The 19531-nt window shown below is 37.9% G+C and overlaps 1 protein-coding gene across 3 annotated transcripts; it reads left to right on the plus strand.

Annotated features, from left to right (window-relative positions):
* Positions 1-4438: 4438 nt before the first annotated feature.
* On the plus strand, positions 4439-19531 carry MAG2 (RINT-1 / TIP-1 family). Of its 3 annotated transcripts, XM_088941849.1 has the most exons (4): positions 4439-5550; positions 5689-5796; positions 17175-17278; positions 17360-19531. In XM_088941849.1, exons 1-4 carry the CDS (start codon positions 5256-5258, stop codon positions 19268-19270), a joined length of 2418 nt encoding a protein of 805 aa, XP_088797975.1. In that variant the 5' UTR covers positions 4439-5255; the 3' UTR covers positions 19271-19531. The 3 variants fall into 3 exon arrangements, with proteins under 3 accessions (XP_088797975.1, XP_088797977.1, XP_088797976.1); XM_088941851.1 differs by lacking the exons at positions 4439-5550; positions 5689-5796 and adding an exon at positions 9516-9540; XM_088941850.1 differs by lacking the exons at positions 4439-5550; positions 5689-5796 and adding an exon at positions 16950-17004.

The raw sequence follows: 19531 nt of genomic DNA on the forward strand, positions 1-19531 counted from the left end.
ACCCAAAAAATGTATAGTATTATTCCTCAAGCTAAACAGCATGATAGTTTAGCTTACATAATGGTGACTTCATTGGAAAGCAAAGAGGACAGTTTATCATCCAACTGGCTTATATGGTAGCTCATTTATGGGGTGTTTGCAAATGTGGAATGGTATTGTTTTTTAAATAAAAAACAATTGTTATGTAGGGCTATTCATAAGAAGGCCCAACCCGGACCGACCCAACCCGAGTCGACTGGGTTTTCATCAGCGCCAGTCGGTTTTGGGTTGTACAAATTCATAAACCAATGGTTCAGGTCGGTTTCGGTTTTCTTGTGTGAAAACCGAAACCGAACTGACTTAGTTCCTACTTAACTAAAAATTGAAATATCTGAAAATATATATTCCAATATCTATATCTAAAAAATATATATTATGAAATATGTCAGATATATATTTTCAGAAAATATATATTCTAATATATATATATAATACATATTTCAGTTTTAAATATATTTCCAGAAAACTAGGTGGCCATGAGGGGCATGGATGAACTTAAAGCCGAAATCGACTCAAACCAACCCAACCCGACTCAAACCGACCATGTTGGCTTTGCTCAACACTGGGTCGGTTTTGGTTTCCATCTCAAGTAACCCGACCAGGTTGGGTTGGTTGGAAAAACCTCAATAAACCTACCCAACCTGACCCATGAATAGCCCTACTGTTATGTCAGCAAAAATAATACAAAAATGCTGATATGGTAGTTGATTTTGTTTTAGAGAAAAAAACCATTCACATCGACAAACGCCCCCTTACTCCGCTGAGATATGTTTGGCATAACGATTGGACATATAATATTTCAGCTAACTTAGGAGTCCAACTTAGGCTTGGTTAGTTGAACCCAACCCAAAAAATGTATGGTATTATTCCTCAAGCATCATAACTTTCTTCTATTACATAATGGTAATGCTAAACAGCTGAAGTCGATAAACCTTACCTACTGCATACTGGAAATAAGAAGGTTTTGGCCCAAAAGAAGTGAAGAAATCAAACCCATCAGAGTCTGATCCGATCCCAACCCAATATGAAGTAATAGGGTTAGATTAAGGGTTCTACAATTTGAGTTGGTTTAGGTTGAACTTGACCCAAATTAATCCGTCCGACTTGCACCCATATGTAACCTTTCAAATAGGATTCTGATTTGGTTACATTAGTCAGTCTTTTTTAACTTTGCCCTTTTGAATGAAGGGTGCCGAGCCATCTTGAGCAAGAGCAACCACGCTGTTTTATATGCTCAAAAGGTTTGTTAGTTTGTTTTGTATGGTCGGTTGGCATAAGCAAATCACACTCATCTTCCACTTAGATCCTACTCCTCCAAGTGGCAAGGACTGTGCTTTTGTGGCGTATTTTGTTAATGAAAAAGGAATAATAATAATAAAAAAAAGTGATAGTTCCACAGCAAAACTTGGAGGTCAACCAGCGGCAAATTTAAGGGCATTCTGGTTTCAATAATTCAATGCGATGCAAGTATTCGTATGTGGTATTGATGATCAACTGAGACAGAGTTTGGATTGGCCAACCACGAGGTCTCTGGAGGAGGGTGATCATTGGAAGCCACTCACACTTTAAACATGTCACTTGCCAGCTATTCCACGCAACTTGTTCGTTCGGCACAGAGTGCTCAACTATCATGCCTCATTTAACACAATTCATCCCAAATGTAGATGCCGTTCCAAATGAGTTTCTTTTCTCATAAGAGAAAATCTATCATAATATCTTTCTGAATGTCTCAATGTCTTTTTGGTGAGGGTGGGGCCTGGATTGGATCAAATTAAGTATGCCTAGATCTAAATTGGAATGGTTAATATCTAGATTCGTTCATGGAATTTTATCCATTAATTTAGATCGTATTTGGATTAGATTTTGATATTTAATATTAAACTAAAATTTGTCACAATATTAGATAGAACGTTATTAATGAAAACAGCTAAAAATGACGATATTGTATGATAATGAATATGGTTACTTGAATTAACTGTATGAGATTTGAATCTATGACTCTCGAGTAAATATGCAACAATCAAACCAACTTTTGCTAATAGACACAATTTAAATTTATGCAAGTATAAGTAGATATAATTAAATATTATTGAATCTGAATGAGTGATCTATATGAGGGTGAAAAATGGATCTGGGTTAACTGCCACTTGGACCAATTCGACGATCCATGGCCAGTGGGGGCTTGTGTTGGCATGACTCGTGTGCTAGGCACATTACCCATGGCCCAGCACGAGCACGAGCACGGCACGCATCATGGCTCGTGGCATGACTTGGCCCTCATCACCTTGTTATAATCGTTTTATAGTCATTATAAGGGGTTATAATGGCAAAAATACCCTTCAACAACTATAAACAACTAGATTTGAGCATTCGGTTAAAAACCATACCAAATAAATCAAAATTTTAAAAATTGAACTGAAAAAATAAAAACCGAAACCAAAATTTAGAAAAATCAAAATAATCGAAACCAAAATATTTTATTCGGTTTTCGGTTATTTTGGTTAAAACCGAATTTTAATAATATATACTCTATTATATATTATAAAATATATGTTATGAAATTGGATTTCAGTATATTATATATTATATATTACATATTACATATTATATATTATATATTATATATAATAATAAAAAGTTTGATTAATTCGATTAACCGAAATTCTAATTCCAAAAACTGAAACCAAAAATCGAAATAGCTAAACCGATTTAACCAAAAATCAAAACCAAAATTTTCAGTTCAATTATTCGGTTTTAACCGAATTATGCTCACCCCTATAAACAACTATTTTGGGGAGGTATGTGTATTTTAACCAGGGGTGCAAAAAATGACTAAAATGCCTCCAATAGTTATAAACAACTAGTTTAGGGGCATTTTCAAGTAAAGTGATAAATAAACTTTATAAATAACCAAAATACCTCTCTCAATAATTATAAACAACTAGTTTATGAGGGTATTTTGGTCAATTCAATTATTTTTAACCCTATAAATACCTTAGCCCTTGCCCATTTTCATCCCATATTCATAACAACAATCAAGTATAATCTTTCATATCATACTACTCTACTCTCATGTTCTCATTTTTTTTTTTTTTTTTAAGGAGAGTTGATTGAGTGTCTCAGCTGAAGTTGGCAATTTGGGATACTTAAAAGCTTTGCTTTCAAATTGAAATACCAAAACGGTAGACTGAATTCTAAGGACCAAAGTGCAATTATCGAATTAGCTGGATTTTTTTATAAAATTTAGATTTAAATATTTATTAAAATGGTTGATTCCTCTTGGACCCCCTCTCAAACCCAATTTGATGCTAGCCCTAGTAATTTTAGGGTAACAAGAAAGAAAACTAGTGATATTTGGAATTATTTTACCATCAAGGATGTAACTGGAAATGGCATGAAAGCATTTTGTAACAAATATAAACATGATTTTTACTATCAAAATAGTATTGTCGCTGACCATTTGAAAAGACATATATCAGATTTTTAGATGTCCAACATAGAAAATTTTGATATTTTTGCCTAATAGAAAATACAGAAAAATAATTATTTTATAATTGCTACTGTGACACATGACCTACTAACCCCTCTATTGTCCACAATAGCATTTGAGTTTTGTTTTAATGTAGGAAATAGAGTATTAGATGAGAAGAGGAGCTAGATGATGATAGATGAAACATTGAAGATGTGCATTTGTCTAAAATATTGGTTTGATGCAAATGATAAACCATAAGATAAAAGAGGACATGATATGTCGCCCAATGTATCACCAGTTAGTGGAACTTGAAGAAAATTTTTTAGATTATTGTAAAATTTGAGATTTTGTTCAATTTTATTTGTACCTTGTAAGTTATTTATAATTTTTTCAGCTCCATTGTAATTTTTTTTTTATTTTGTTATATAGTTTTTTCAATTTTCATTGTAAAATTTCCAAATTTATTTAATCATTTTATATTTTTATCGTATGAATTAATTATTCAAATGGAATAAGATTTTTTTTATGATTTTTTTTAATTATTGCTACAATCATTGAATTTAACATTTTTACTTCAATTATTTTTATTATTTTTTGATTTTTTGTAGTGAATAAAAAGAAAGAAAATGAACAATACAAATCATGTTATAGGCCTAGGCTCATGCTGCCCCCCTATGGCCTAGGGGTGGCAATTTTCCCCGTCCCCGATGGGTACCCAGGCTCCCCAACCCGATGGGGTTGGGGCAATCCCTGAATCCCCGATCAGGTTCGGGGACGAGGATGGAGAATGCAATCCCTGCCTTGATCCGACCCCAATTAATATATATATATATATATATAATATTATTTATTTTTTAAAATATTAAAACTTAAAAAACAGTAAAAGTGTAAAACACAAAACCCTCCACAGTTCAACTTCAAGTCTTTGATAGAGAGAAGAGATAACTCTCAACTCTGTCTCTAGAACGATTGAACCCTAGCTTGGTGCATGCCTTTGTCTTCGTCGCCCGAATCACCGATTCGTCGATCGCCATCGTGGTCAGAACCCTAGTTTCATGCCTTCTACAATCACCGACCTCAACTCTCGCAATGGTCATCTCTCTCCCTCTCTTTCTCTCTTTCAGTCTTGATCTCTCTGTTACATACTCACCCAAACTTACACTGATACACTCTAATTTGTTGGAGATTTGGGTCTCCGACGACGAATTCATTCTTATCAGGGTCGGGGATGGAGTGGGGATTCCTTTCCCCACCAAAGATCGGAAACCGGGACGAGGGTGATTTCGGGGTCGGGGTCCCCGCTCCGTTGCCATTCCTACCATGGCCATATCTGCTCGAGCCGTCCCGGCATGGCCTTACAGTGCGGGCGGCACAAAAATGTGGGCTATGCCGGGCCACAGTACGGACTACGGAAGTACGGAGCGGCCCGAGCGGGTATGGGGCGGTCCGGGTACGAAAATCCGGCCGCCCCGCTCCGTTGGCCATTCCTAGTTTCCTACGGCCAAAGCAGCAACCAGCAAATCCCTCAACGCGCGTACCATGGTCACCTTGGTGCCTTCCCGCTCCGCAAAGAGTGAAGTGAATAGAATATGAGCTCTGGTTCCACTCCACCACTCGTATACGAAGCAAAACCTAATTGTAGGATTTCGTAGTCAGGTTTTTTTAGGAGAGAAACAAAAACCTAATTTTTTGAATTACTCCCATACGGATTTGAAATGGAGTTCTGAATTTTCATGGGCTGAAGATGGGATCAATCGATCATTTGCACCAATTTTGGGACTTCTCTCCCGCTCTGCTTTCTTTTCTCGGAGAAAAATTTCGGACAAAAGATGATCTGCTTAAAGCTTCGGACCTCGTATTGGAATTGGATAAACAGTGCTTGGATTTGGATCACAATCTCACGGATCTCAACCAGAAACTTAAGGCAAGTATCGTCGCGTATGCTTCCCAGTCAGAACGAATCGGAGGTCTTTTCAATGAAATCAAGGCCAAATTGAACGATTTTAGGTCATCAACGTGCGTTTCAGGGTTATTCCTAGGTTTGCTTGATTTCCCTCGTCTTCTATTGTTTTTCATTTCTTTCTATTCTTTTTGCACCATTGTCGAGGGCTTTTTTTTTTCTTCTTATACTGTGATGCAAAATCCAAATTCCAAAATCTATCTGACTTTCTCTTTAGATGGAAGTGATGGAGAGAATTTAGGCAGAGCGGAGCAGATTCTAGTGAAAGAGCTGCCTTCACTAGCAAAAGAAGTGGCTAGGGTGGAGACTGTTCGCATTTACGCAGGTTAATCTCGTATGCTTGTCTTTTTGAAGTTGGATTGTTCATAGCAACCTTCGGCTTAAGTATTGGTATTCACAAACCAATTCAATAAATTCAGCTGGATAAGAAGATTTAATTAGAAAAGGAAAATAAATAACCTTTTTCAGGGAAATGCTAGGTAAAATCAAATATATCTTTAAAGTGACAAAACGATCTAAGCTTATTCAATGCCCTATTGATTGTTAGCTCATGGACCATTCTTTCGTTTATTTCCCAAAAAATTGAAGTTAACTCAAGCCTTTATTGTTTCTGAATTGCAGACTAACTTTCAACTTAATTACTCAAAACAATCAAAGGAGCGTTTACCCCTCGCTTTACCTTTGAGATGTTTGGATCACTTTTATTTGTAATTTACAGTTTTGAGATTAAAGATTATAACCAGTTAAACACTCTGCAATGAGTTAGAAAAAAATGGCTACTAATAAGGCTCCCTCACGGGCTTCATGAACAAAGTGAAAAACAGAGTAATTTGTTTCATTCATTATGAATTGCAACACAGGCAGTTAAATAAACGAAAGCAAACTAGCAAATGAGAGATCAAACTCACCAAGAATGGATTGAATCCATGTCAATTCAGCAGTAACTACTTCCTGTTTGCAAGAAAACTTGCAAATGAGATTATGAGGAAAATAATTTATCTGCTTGTAGATTGCCAGTCATCAGGCACCTCATGCAGTCAACATTGGATTACATATGTAAATTAAGCTTAGGTCATTGGAAAGTAGGGGGAGAAAGAGAATGTTTCATGACTTAATGATGCATTTGACAGCTGCCCAATGCTCAGAGGTGGTTTGTTTATAAACTAGCACACTTTGTAGTCTTTGTTGACTTTGAAGGAAAATAGCACTTGTAGCGGTAAGATATTGAAGAGCACCTACAGTGCGGCAATATTCACTACAATCTAGTAAAGGGTCCTGGAGTGATAGGAAAGTTAAGAATAGACATAGTGGTGCATGTCCTATATGATGAACTGTCCATGTCGGATGCATTGGATTCAGGCACTCCAAGGATTCTTGATGGACACTTGGACGTAACATTTTTATCAACTTGCTTATTTGGCATAATGAACAGCTAATATACACCATGAATGACATTATTTTCATAAACATGTATTAAGCAACAAAAATAAGCAGATAAGCTTTTTTTTGACATAGAAGGTAAAGTATTGTATTAATCAAAATAGGAAAAGATTACAACCCCCTGGACAACAAGGCCGTGTGCAAGGCCTATATCCTTTCTGTACATTTCCTAATTCCTATCCTGTGTGCATAGGTACAAAAAGAGAGCTTAAATAAAAAAAAAAAGAAGAAGTATACGGTCTGACTTTGAAACTTTTCTGTATTCCTTACCCAAGAATACAGCCTACCTCAAAAATCCTTCATATCAAATTTTCTTCTGTTCTGGACTTATTTTCGAAAGGCCTCCTATTTCTTTCCATCCAAATTGTCCAAACCACAGCTGCAGGCCCAGATCTCCAAATGATCTTTCCTTGTTTACATAGACATTTCAGATCCTAGCACCAAAGTAAAGCCGCCAAACTATTTTGGAAACAGAACCGAAGCTCAAAAACATTCAGAAACTTGGCCCATAAAACCCTTGCTAGTCCGCAATGGACCAGAAGATGACCCAGATCTTCAGAAGCTTCCCCTCTCATAACACACCTGCTGGGCTCCACCCTTAAACTTCTCCTAGCCAACTTATCTGTTGTTAAGCAACAAAGATTAACTTTTGGACCTTTTTTATAGGTATATGTTAGAATTGTTAGAAATAGTGTACTCTGTTGCTAGTAGTCAACCACTTCATGCAGAGATTTCTTAGTAGTCAACTACTAACAGTATACTGTTCGTAGTAGTCAATTACTAGACAAAGAGATTTCCTAATAGTCGACTACCAGGGCACTGTTGGTTATTCTCTTTTGATGTTGGTGCTGCCAGCCTATCTTTTTGACTCCAAATCTTTCTCTCCTCTCTTCCCTTCTTCCCTTTCCTCTTCTCTCTTCTATTCAGCAACGTTTCTACCAAGAAAACATTGTATTAGAGCATCGCTTCTAAGACTAAAAGCAGTTTGGTCACCGGTTCTTCTCAAATTTTCTTCTCTATTGATTGAGGTCGACTGTATGTTCATGGCACTGTTCATGTCTCAACTTTTATGTGCCCTAGGAATAGAGAATATTCTCTATTCTTTGGTGGAAAGTAAAAGGACTCAAGAGGACTGATCACCCCCCTTGGAAAAGAGGCTTTAATGCCTCAAGTTGCATTGTGTGAGTTGGTGGTGCTTTTCTAAAAGCTCTCTATTCGGTAGTTCGAAGAGGGCAATCTTTTGTTGTCTCAAGTTGTGAGGTAAGTGCTTCTTAATGTGTGGTGATTTTGTGGTGTGGTAACATCTTGCGGTAAGTGTATGATCTTCCCCTAGTGTTTCTAAAGTAGAAGGTTGGTGATTTTTCATTTTTTTTTCCGAAGGAAAAAGTGTGCTACAGTAGGTGCATACCACTTGTTTGACCGTTTTCCTAGGTGAAACACTAGTGATCTCTTCTCATATTCATGGCTTCATCAAGTGATAACACCAAACCTATAGTAGTTGTGCAATCAGATCTCATGACTTTTTAGTTAACTACAATGAAACTTAATGACACTAATTATATCCCATGGACCAAGTCGGTTGAGGTATCTCTCATTGCAAGAGGCAAGTTGAAGTACATTAAGGAGGATCCATTGAAAAGTGAATCAGAAGGGTAAAATGAATCGGTACGAGAGAATTCCCAAATTATGACATCTCTTTAGAATAGTATGGAGATATTCTGGTTTGAAGACTCAACAAGAACAAAGAGAACATCTAAATGTGGCAAGGTTTTTATTTGAGTTGATGCCTGAATTCGAACCAATGTGGGCCCAAATCTTAGGTAGTAGTGATCTTCCATCCTTGTTTGAGATTTTCTCCCACATAAGGAGAAATTCAAGTCCACATAGTGATCATTCCCCATCTTCAGAAAGATCAGCCATGGTGATTTTCAGAGGAGGTTTTCTTGGTAGAAATATGCGTGGTAGAGGTGGAGGTAGTGTGAGGGGTTTTGGCCATGGGCCTAGTGGTTCAGCTCGTGAGTGCTCACATTGTGGATGAAGTCACATAGTCAACTTTTGTTATGATCTTTATGGCCTCCATTTTCTTTGGCTAACCATGCAATGGTGGAAGGTGACTTTGGGAGTCTTTGTCTGATTAAAGATGCTCTTGCTTCTAATGTTGGTAAGGATAAAGACACAATCTCTATCTCACTTTTGCCAGTCTGCTTCTTCCAGTTTTTCCACTGCTAAACTTGTGAAGTTAGGTGTTGCTTGCCTTGTTTCTAGTTCTACACCTTCACCCTGGCCAATTGATTCTAGAGCCTCAGAGCACATGACTGGCTCCTCAGATATGTCTGTATCTTTGTCACCACCTTCTACATCCCTGATTGTTACTTTAGTTGATGGTTCTTCTTCTACTATTGTTGGTACCGGTAATGTGTCTCTTGGTTCTAACCTTAGTTTATGCGCGATTCTTTATGTTCCCAAGTTTCCCTTTAGTCTCTTGTCTGTAAGTTTACTCAAATCCTTCATTGTTTAGTAACCTTTTATCCTTCATACTGTCTTTCAGGATCTCAAGACGGGGAGGATGATTGGTGGCGGTCATGAAATTGGAGGATTGTATTACTTGGATGACCATGGTCTTTAGAAGGTTCTTCACTCCTCTCTTACACCACATAAGTGTTGTCATCGTCTTGGTAATCCCTTCTTTGTGTGTTTTGAAAAAGCAAGTCCCAATGCTGGAGTTTGTAACTCAGTTAGATTGTGAGTCATGTTAGTTAAGCAAACATCATAGAGTGTTTTTTGTTCCTAGAGATGATAAGAGTCCTAAGTCCTTTTGCTTTAGTCCACTCAGATGTTTGGGGCCCTAATCGTGTGTCATCTTATAGTGGATTCAAATATTTTGTAACATTTATTGATGACTATTCAAGAATGACATGGATTTACTTAATGAAGGATCGTTCAGAATTATTCTCTATTTTTCTATCTTTTCATGCTAAGATAAGGAATCAATTTGGTGTATACACTAAAGTTTTTCGTTTTGATAATGCCAAAGAATACTTCCATAAAAGTTTTCAGTCTTATTTTGACTCTCACGGTATTATTCATCAGTCCTCCTGTTCACACACTCCTTAGCAAAATGGTATGGCCAAAAGGAAAAATTGTCATGTGATTGAAATTACTTGGGTCTTGCTGATTCAAATGTTGGTCCCTAAAATATATTGGAGTGATCCAATCCTCACCTCTTGTTTTCTCATAAACCATTTGCCCTCTTTAGTCCTAGATGTTGAGTCACCTTTCTCTATTTTGTTTCCTTCTACTTCCCCTTTCTCTCTTCCTCCTCATGTGCTTTGTTCACAAATTGGGTCAAGGCCATGATAAACTTGACTATAGGGCTATCAGATGTGTTTTCCTTGGTTACTCTCGTACTCGAAAAGGTTACAAGTGTTATGATCCTGTTCTACAGATAGCTTTTGTTGAATTGGATGCTAACTTCTTTGAGAGTTTATCCTATTTCTCTGGACGTGAACCTACTCCTTCTATTCCTCTTCCCTTTGACTCCGACGGTGTCTTTCTTGTTACAAGCAGTTGATCAACAACCATAATTGTTACAAGCAGTTCACACACTCCAGATGTGATCAACAACCATAATTGTTACAAGCAGTTCACACACTCCAGATGTGATCAACAACCACAATTGTTACAAGTAGTTGATCCAACTCCAACTTTTAACCTGGCACCAGAGTCTTTCTTGTTGACAAATTCACCACCCTTAGATCTTGGTCTTACTATTGCTGTTCGTAAGGATGAGTGTTTGCACAGATCATCCCCTTTCTCGATATGTCTCCTTTGCTCACTTATCTCCTTCACATCAACGGTTCATTTCCCTACTGCGTTCTCTACAGGAAGCTCTCTCATCTCTTGATTGGAAGAAGGCAACGAATGAAGAATTTCATGCTCTTCAATCCAATAATACTTGGGATCTCACTTCCTTACCACCTGTGAAGCAGTCTATTGGTTGTTGATGGGTTTATACAGTTAAACATCGTCAAGATGGTAGTATTGAGTGGTTCAAAGCTCGACTTGTTTGTTGCCTCTATTTGGGTTCTGGTGAAACAATTTCACATTTAATAATCTCATGTCCCTTTGTGTTCTTTATTTGGTCTTGGTTCTCTTCTCTCTTTGGCTATAGGTGGACTCCCTTCTCAAGCATGGTGAACCTCGTTGATCCAACTTTTTACAGGCAACCAACGGTTCATGGAAGGATTATGTGGAGAGCCACTAGAGCTGCTGTATTGTGGTCAGTGTGGGAGAAAAGAAACAATAGGATCTTTAAAGGCAGATGTTGATCCAAGGAAGAGGCTATGGAAGGAATAACTACTAAGGTTATCCATTGGATGAAATCCTGTGATCTTTTTAAGGATTTCTCAATTGAAGACATTTATAGAAGTTGGGGTATTGTGGCATCTACTACTACTTCCAAAGCTAAGATACAGGAAGTTTAGTCCCCACCAGCACAAAAAAGGGTGAAACTGAACTTTGATGGAAGCTCTATAGGTAATCCAGGCCCATCTGGTATAGGAGGTGTTTTCAGAGATAATGAAGGCAAGATAATGGCTTTGTTTTCTGGTCCAATAGGAGTTGGAGATTCCTTAAGAGTGGAAATCTTGGCACTACATCAAGGTGTAAAACTGGCAAACAGTTGGGGCTACGGCGGATTAAGATAGAGGGAGACTCCAAGTTGGTAATTGGGTGGATGCAATCAGGGCAGCTGGGAATTTGGCAATATAGACAGCTGATAAGGTAAATTCTTAACATAACAAGGGAGGTGGGTGTTTGGTTCAAGTGGGTAAGGAGATCAACAAATGGTTTTGCTGACGTCCTAGCAAAACAAGGGACTACAAGGGAGAGTCTTTTTTGGGCAGTGCTGTAATGTTTGATGTTTATTGGATCAACCTTTTCTAATAAGGGTTGAATTCTATATTTTAGGTTAATTTATCTCTAATGAAAGTTATCGTTTCTGATAAAAAATAAAAAATAGCTCGACTTGTTACTAAAGGGTATACTTAGACCTATGGTGTGGACTATTCAAACACCTCACTTGTGGCTAAAATAGCTTTTGTATGAGTGTTCATCTCTTTAGTTGCCCACTTTGATTGACCCCTATTTCAGTTTGATGTTAAAAATGTTTTCCTACATGGTAATTTTCAAGAAGAGGTGTATATGGAGAAACTTCTTGGGTATATTGCTCAGGGGGAGTTTGGGAAGGTGTGTTGATTAAAGAAGGCTATCTATGGGCTTAAGTAGTCACCATAGGCATGGTTTGGTCATTTTACTAGTGCGGTGCAAGATTTTGGCTTAAAACAATGCAGTGTTGATCATTCTGTGTTTAGCAGGGACTCTTTATCTAGAAAAACCATTCTAGCAGTGTATGTTGATGATATTGTTCTCACTGGTAATGATACACATGGAACTAATGAGTTGAAATAGTTCCTACAACAACACTTTCAAACTAAAGACCTAGCAACCCTGAAGTACTTTCTTGGAATTGAGGTAGCTTGATTGAAGTGGGAATCTCTTTGTCCCAACAAAAGTATGTTTTGGATATGTTGGATGAAATTGGGTTATTGGGATCCAAGCCAGTTGAAACTCCTATGGATCCCAATACGAAAATGACTAATAGTCAGGGGGAGCCGTTAGAAGACTCTGCAAGGTATTGGAGACTGGTAGGCAAGTTGATCTATCTTACCATCACTAGGCCTGACATCTCCTTCAATGCTGGAGTCCTCAGTCAATTCATGCAGAATCCAACAATTTCTCATTGGAATGGTGTTATGAGGGTGTTGAAGTATCTAAAGGGTGCTCTTGGTCGAGGGTTTTTGTCTCTAGTAGGGTATTCAGATGTAGATTGGGCAAGGTCTCAAATGGATAGGAAGTCTACTATAGGTTATTATACCTTCTCGTGTGAAGATCTTGTTATCTAAAGAGCAAGAAGCACAGTGTGGCTGCTAGGAGTAGTGCTGAAGTTGAATTCAGGGCAATGGCCCATGCTACTTGTGAGTTAGTTTGGTTGAAGCATATTCTTCAGGAAATGAATATCACAATTTTCCAACCCATTAAATTGTTTTATGACAATCAAACTGCAACATATATTGCCTCCAATCTAGTGTTTCATGAAAGGACTAAACACATTGAAGTTGATTGCAATTCTGTAAGAGACAATGTAACAAGTGGAGATAGCGTTACTCCCTATGTTAAATCTGAAGACCAAGTAGCTGATATCTTTATTAAAAGTGTGGGTCGCTCAAGGATGGATTATATTTGTAACAAACCAGAACTCTATGATATATATTCTCCAACTTGAGGGGGAGTGTTAGAATTGTTAGAAGTAATGCTAGTAGTCAACTACTTCATGCAGAGATTTCTTAGTAGTCAACTACTAGACAAAGAGATTTCATAGTAGTCGACCACCAGGGCACTTGTAATTTTTCTCTTTTATTTTGTCGCTCTAATACAAATAGTGATGCTGGCGCCGCCAGCCTATCTTTTTGACTCCAAATCTTTCTCTCCTCTCTTCTCTCTTCTATTCAGCAACATTTCTACCAAGAAAGCAGTATACAATGTTAACATTTGAAAAAAAAAACTATAATATCTTAATAGCTTATGTTTTTCTATGGCAATGCCCTCAAGTCTTTGTTTTATATCTTATTGAGACACTCCTGAACATGCATCACTCAGAGAAAGTTATGGTTTTACATGTGGTTTAGCATCATCAAGTTTTGCTTGAGAAAGTAAGTAAAAAGAGGCAACTATATAATTCTGGTCCAGGCAATCGAGGGTCTTGGGAGGGGTGGACTACATTGGACCTAACCTCTGGGACCCTTTTTCTCTTTTTCTTTCTTTCTTCTTTTTTTTTTTTTTTTTTTTTTTTTTATAAATGGTGTATTGTATTGCCGAACTATAAAGACGGTAAGACTCCTCACAAAACATATGGACCTAACTACTGGAACTCTTTTAGCATGAAATGACCACTTCTGAGAGAACAAAACTTCAACATAATGGGCTACATTCTGATGGAGGGGCCTTAGCATGATGAAACTTTAAAATAATTTCATTTGTAGGAGTCAATTTCATAATTTGTAAAGATTTTTAGCTATAGAAAGATGTAATATATCATGAGTTGGAAGAGTAGCAATTAGATTGTTCTTTTTTTTCTAATCTTTGTTTTTTTTAAAATGAAAGATGATTGGGGTCAATTTGGAGGAACATATGTGATGGATACGAAAACATGAACAATTTCAGTTTATCACCTGATTAGGGGGCCATTATATGCTGTCTTCTAAAGGTAAATCATTCAGATGTCTTGCTTTATGACCAACTTTGATTGTCAGGGAGAGAGGTGAAGCAGCAAAAATTGCAAGCCTCTGGAGAGCAAGTTCACCCTGGTTGATGATAGTCAAACATAATGGTTGCAGCTCAAGGTGTGTTGCCAGCAAGGATCAAAATATCGATACACACCAATACCAAAAATTGGGTATCAATGCATATTGATAGACCAATACTCTTTTTTTATAACTTTTTTTTGGTCAACCTGAGAGGGATGCCTTCTATCAGTGTGCGTATTGTATCGACATTTTGATCATTCGTTCCCAGGCTGATTAAAAACTTGGCATAGAGCTTATTGATTGGCTGGAGATGACTGTTGATGTTTTGGCTTAGTAGTACCGATTGTTCCTTTGCTGTAACCATGACCAAGCTTTTTTAATTGATTCTGTATTTGGCAATTGTTACATGCACAATTAGAATTATTGGAGTAGGACAAGCTTTTGGCAACACCGTTAGATGAAGCATTTGAATTGCAACTGAGAGATTTTGATTCTTGAGACAAAGTCATGGTTAAGAAGAATGCCATGGAGTACGTTAAGAAGAATGCCATGGAGTACTGTAGTATCTATTGGTGAATTGCAGAAAAAAATCATGTACTGGAAGGAGTACTCCCATAAGTAGAGAACTAGTTAGAAGTTGATAAAAAGACAGCCCAGTGCATGAGGTTCCTGCCAATGCAGGATCTGGGGTGGGACAATATCCAGATTACCAGCAATAAGTTTCACCTATTGGAAAGACCAAAAACAGTGATGTGGGGCAGAGAGAGGAAAGAATGATCCTTCTTCTCTTCCTATGTCTGCATCATTTACTTGTTGGATGGGGAATTGGCAATGAACTTCTTCAATGTAAGAGCCTAGGAAGTTGTCTCTTTCCTTTTGTTTGGCAGGGCTGGGATTGGTGGCTTCAAGTGGAATGGCTGATATGTTTCAAGAATGGAAGTCAGTTCCATTAATTAGAGGACAGTTTGTTGGAAAGCTGTTATTCATGCTGTTAAGCCTGTTATGAATGAGCAGGGTGTCAGCAATGAAGCACTTCTGATTGGAAGTGCTACGGGAACATGTCTTCTTGCTAGTTGACTCTTGGGCATTGACTCCTAGGTTGTTCCAAGGGATTTCTTTCAATGTTCTATCATCATTATCACCCAAGCCTTATCCTAACTATATGGGATCTTCTTGCAGTGTTCTATGAAAGGGATATTTTGGAAATTGTTTAATCATCCTCTCCTCATATTCCACACACCTTAGCTTTGCCCTGACCACATCCAACAACGGAGGAGTAGCATTTTAATGGCAGCTCCTTGGCTATCCCAGGCTTCATAACATTGATGAGCTGTCATCAGTTCAGCATCAGTCTACCAACTTGGGTGGAAACTACAGCCATACAAGTGAGCAAATGGGGGACATGGATTCCACCAGGGCAGAGGCGACTTCCCTTCTCACTGGCTCATGGATTGTTTTGAGATTGCAATCCTCTTCTTTGACTGTTGAAGGAAATTTTGGACAATGTCATAGTTGGAGTAAAGCATTAAGTAATGAAAAGTAACTTTTATCTGTAGTTATCTAAGGTTGGAATTAATCGAAATATATAAAGATTGGTTTAATATAACATTAAAAAATAGATATGGACTATTTTAATAGTTCATACTTATATAGAGATGTTTTCTGTAAGCTTTCCGATCTTGCCAACTTAGATTCTCAGACACATTGGATTCTGATTCCTGTGTCCATGTTCATGAAAAACTATTTTTTATCAGTAACTGGTCAATGTATTTATTAATTAAAAGAATACTATTATAAAATGTGCTCAGCACACCTAAATGAGGGCTAGAATTGCTACCCACCCCTGCATTACCACTTTCTTTTCTTATAATTACAACATGAAATCACCCCAATATTGGTTATCCTTACCTCTTTTCTTGCCAACACATCTTCCATGCCATGTGTGTCCATGTAAAGCTTGTCATTATCTCCTCTGCCAACCAGAGAGGTTGTTGGTCCTTGTGCAGTATCTTATTGAGTGGGGCTTTGTATATGTTATGATCATATTAATATATTATTTTATCTACTCTCAAAAAAAAAAAAACTATTTTACTTCCCTTATTGCATTCCTGTGTAACCATGGGAACTACTTTTACCTATCCACCTGCCAGATCTACCACTTGTGTTTGTTTTGACAAGGGTTGGCTTGAGCTGAACCTGACTGAATCTGTTTTTTTTTTTTTTTTTTTTTTCTGGTATTTGAACCTGACTGAATCTGATCTATATGTCATGTTGGACAATCCACCCTTAACATGACAATATATGTTGCATAACTTATTTAGTTAACTATTTTTCATAGAATATCATGAACTTATGATAGTGTAGAGGTTGGTTAGTTGCATATACATTAAGTTCCCATTTGAGAAATAGTAAGCTCAACTTTATGCCATTTTAGCTTATCAAATATCATAGCTTCTAATCCTTTATCAACTTGTCAAACATGACACTCATTGTGGGTTGGATATTGGGTATTATTGAACTTTGGTTTGCCCAGCTGTAACCTGATCCATCCCACCCAAGTTTAACCTTTTTTTTTGACAATTAAAAAAAATCTCAAAGGAAAAGTGGAGGGAACAGGGAATAAATTGTTTGTATTGAACTAGATCAGGTTCTAACTTGGAGCATCTTCTATTAGGGGGTTAAGTGTTAAGACATCCAAACTCCAGCAAATGTGATCAGGTTACCATAAGGTAGAATACAATTTTGCTTTATGGCTATTTCGTATGCCCTCGTCATTTCTCAACCTAGAATTCATTTATATAATACATTAATGCTAGGCTTCTCCACTAATTGCTTGTTGCAGTTGTGAAATTTTTCTTTATTCTTTCTGATTGTCATTTTTTTATTTAATTCGTTCCAGAGACGGCATTAAAGCTTGACACTTTGGTTGGTGACATTGAAGACGCTGTTTCCTCTACCATGACTGGACATTTGAGAAAGATTCACTCTTTGGAAAATTTAGAAGTAAGCAACCTATAATTCAATGGAACAGCTGACGTTACAAATGACACCTTATTTGATTCCAATGTCTCAATCATTATGCAGGAAACACGTCTTATGGCCATTAAATCGCTCAAACTAGCAGAGGATGTCTTAACTTCTGTTACAAAAGCACGGCCTCAGTGGACACATCTTGTTTCAGCTGTTGATAACAGGGTTGATCGAGCTTTGGCAATTTTAAGACCCCAGGCAATTGCAGATTACCGTGCCCTTCTTGCTTCCCTGGGATGGCCACCACCTCTTTCCAATTTGAATTACTCGAATGCAAATGCAGGGAAATCTCCTGATATCCTAAATCCTCTTTTCACAATGCAAGGGGACCTGAAAAAACAATACTGCAAAAATTTTCTTGCTTTATGCAGTCTCCAGGAGTTGCAAAGACAGAGAAAGTCTCGGCAACTCGAGGGGCATAACCGAGAAGTTGCTCTACGCCAACCACTTTGGGTAATTGAGGAGCTTGTGACCCCTATTTCATTGGCATCCCAACATCATTTGTTGAAGTGGGTTGAGAAGCCACAATTCATTTTTGCTCTTGCATATAAGGTAATCCGGGATTATGTTGACTCCATGGATGAATTATTGCAACCGTTAGTTGACAAAGCCAGGCTTGTGGGTTATAGTTGCAGAGAAGAATGGATTTCTGCAATGGTAACCTCCCTAACAACATTCTTGGAAAAAGAAATCTTTCCTATTCATGTTGGACGCCTGGAGGACAATGTCTCTGATCTTTCATCACACGCTAGACTCTCATGGCTGCATCTGGTTGATTTGATGATTGCTTTTGATAAACGAGTTCATTCTCTGGTCACACATTCAGGAGTCCTGCTTTCCAATGGGGAATATGATAACTTACAGAGGATCTCTTCCATGTCTGTCTTCTGTGATCGGCCTGACTGGCTTGAGTTATGGGCAGAGATAGAGCTGGGTGACATGCTTGATAAGATAAAGCCTGAGATGGAGGATGAGAGAAGGTGGACAATGAAAGTTCAGGGAGAAGTTCTGCGAGGATCTGAAGATTACAAATCTCCTGCAGTTACTGTTGTTGTTATCCGGCACTTGTCAGCCATGGTGGATCGTTGCCGGCCATTAGCAAGAATTTCATTAAGAGCAAGGTTTATCCAATTAGCCGGGCTGCCTATAATACATGAATTTTTTGATGTATTACTTCGAAGATGCCAAGAAGCAGATGCGTTGACTGCTCTAGTAGATGATGATGCCCTTATCAAGGTAATACATTCCATCAATGCAGCTCGGTACTGTGAGTCTGTTTTGAAGGAATGGTGTGAAGATGTGTTCTTTCTTGAAATGGCACTGAACCATGGCGATCAAGTTATAGAGGAAGTTGATTCAGCAAGTTTAGTGGCAGGGACTGCTGAAGGACCTGGGAATGGTATTTTTGAGGAGGTAATCAAGAAGTTGGAGGAGTTCATATCAGAGTGGGTTGAGAAGATATCAATAGTTGTTTTAAGAGGATTTGATGTTCAGTTACGCGATTATGTCAAGAACAGGAAGCAGTGGCAAGAGAAGGGGGAAGAAAGTTGGAGTGTTTCCAAGTCATTTGTGGGGGCTATGGATTATCTGCAAGGGAAAATTTCAAAACTTCAGGAGGGTCTGAATGAGATTGATTTTATTGGTATATGGAGAAGTTTGGCTGCTGGGGTGGACCGGTTAGTTTTTAATGGTGTTTTGATGAGCAATGTGAAATTTTATAATGGGGGTGTTGAGAGATTTGGGAGTGATTTGGAGGTTTTGTTTGGGGTATTTGGAGCTTGGTGTTTGAGGCCTGAAAGCTTTTTCCCCAAGATCAATGACGGTTTGAAGCTGTTGAGAATGGGGGCTAAACAGTTGGAGGAACTGGAGGTAGGGAAAGGGAGATGGTTGAAGGAGAGTGGATTGAGGCATTTGAGTGTAACGGAAGCAGAAAAGATTGCAAAGAACAGGGTCTTCACAGGTTGAAGACTTGATCGAATTTCCTTTCCCTTCTTTTTGTTTTCTAATTTCATAATTCACCCAAGGAAAAAAGGTATCATAACAGTGAAGTCTTGTAGATGGCTATGGAGCTCTTAAACTGACCCATTTTTCCCCTCAAAAGATGTAATAATGAAGAATATTCTTTGGAAGTAGTTCAAGGATTTATCTGTATAAGCGTGCTTGTACTAATAAACAATCCCTCCGTTGGACGGACCTTCATGTCGGTCCACTTTCCCAAGTCTCAAA

Source organism: Nelumbo lutea, chromosome 4, assembly GCF_056320005.1.
Source record: "Nelumbo lutea isolate HS-2025 chromosome 4, American lotus-T2T, whole genome shotgun sequence".
Taxonomy (NCBI): Eukaryota; Viridiplantae; Streptophyta; class Magnoliopsida; order Proteales; family Nelumbonaceae; genus Nelumbo; species Nelumbo lutea.

Coding starts and splice junctions, on each gene's coding strand:
- MAG2 (XM_088941849.1), top strand. CDS start 5,256: ATGGGATCAATCGATCATTTGCACCAATTTTGGGACTTCTCTCCCGCT. Junction 5,551..5,688: donor CGTTTCAGGGTTATTCCTAG/GTTTGCTTGATT, acceptor CTTTCTCTTTAG/ATGGAAGTGATGGAGAGAAT. Junction 17,279..17,359: donor ACTCTTTGGAAAATTTAGAA/GTAAGCAACCTA, acceptor ATCATTATGCAG/GAAACACGTCTTATGGCCAT.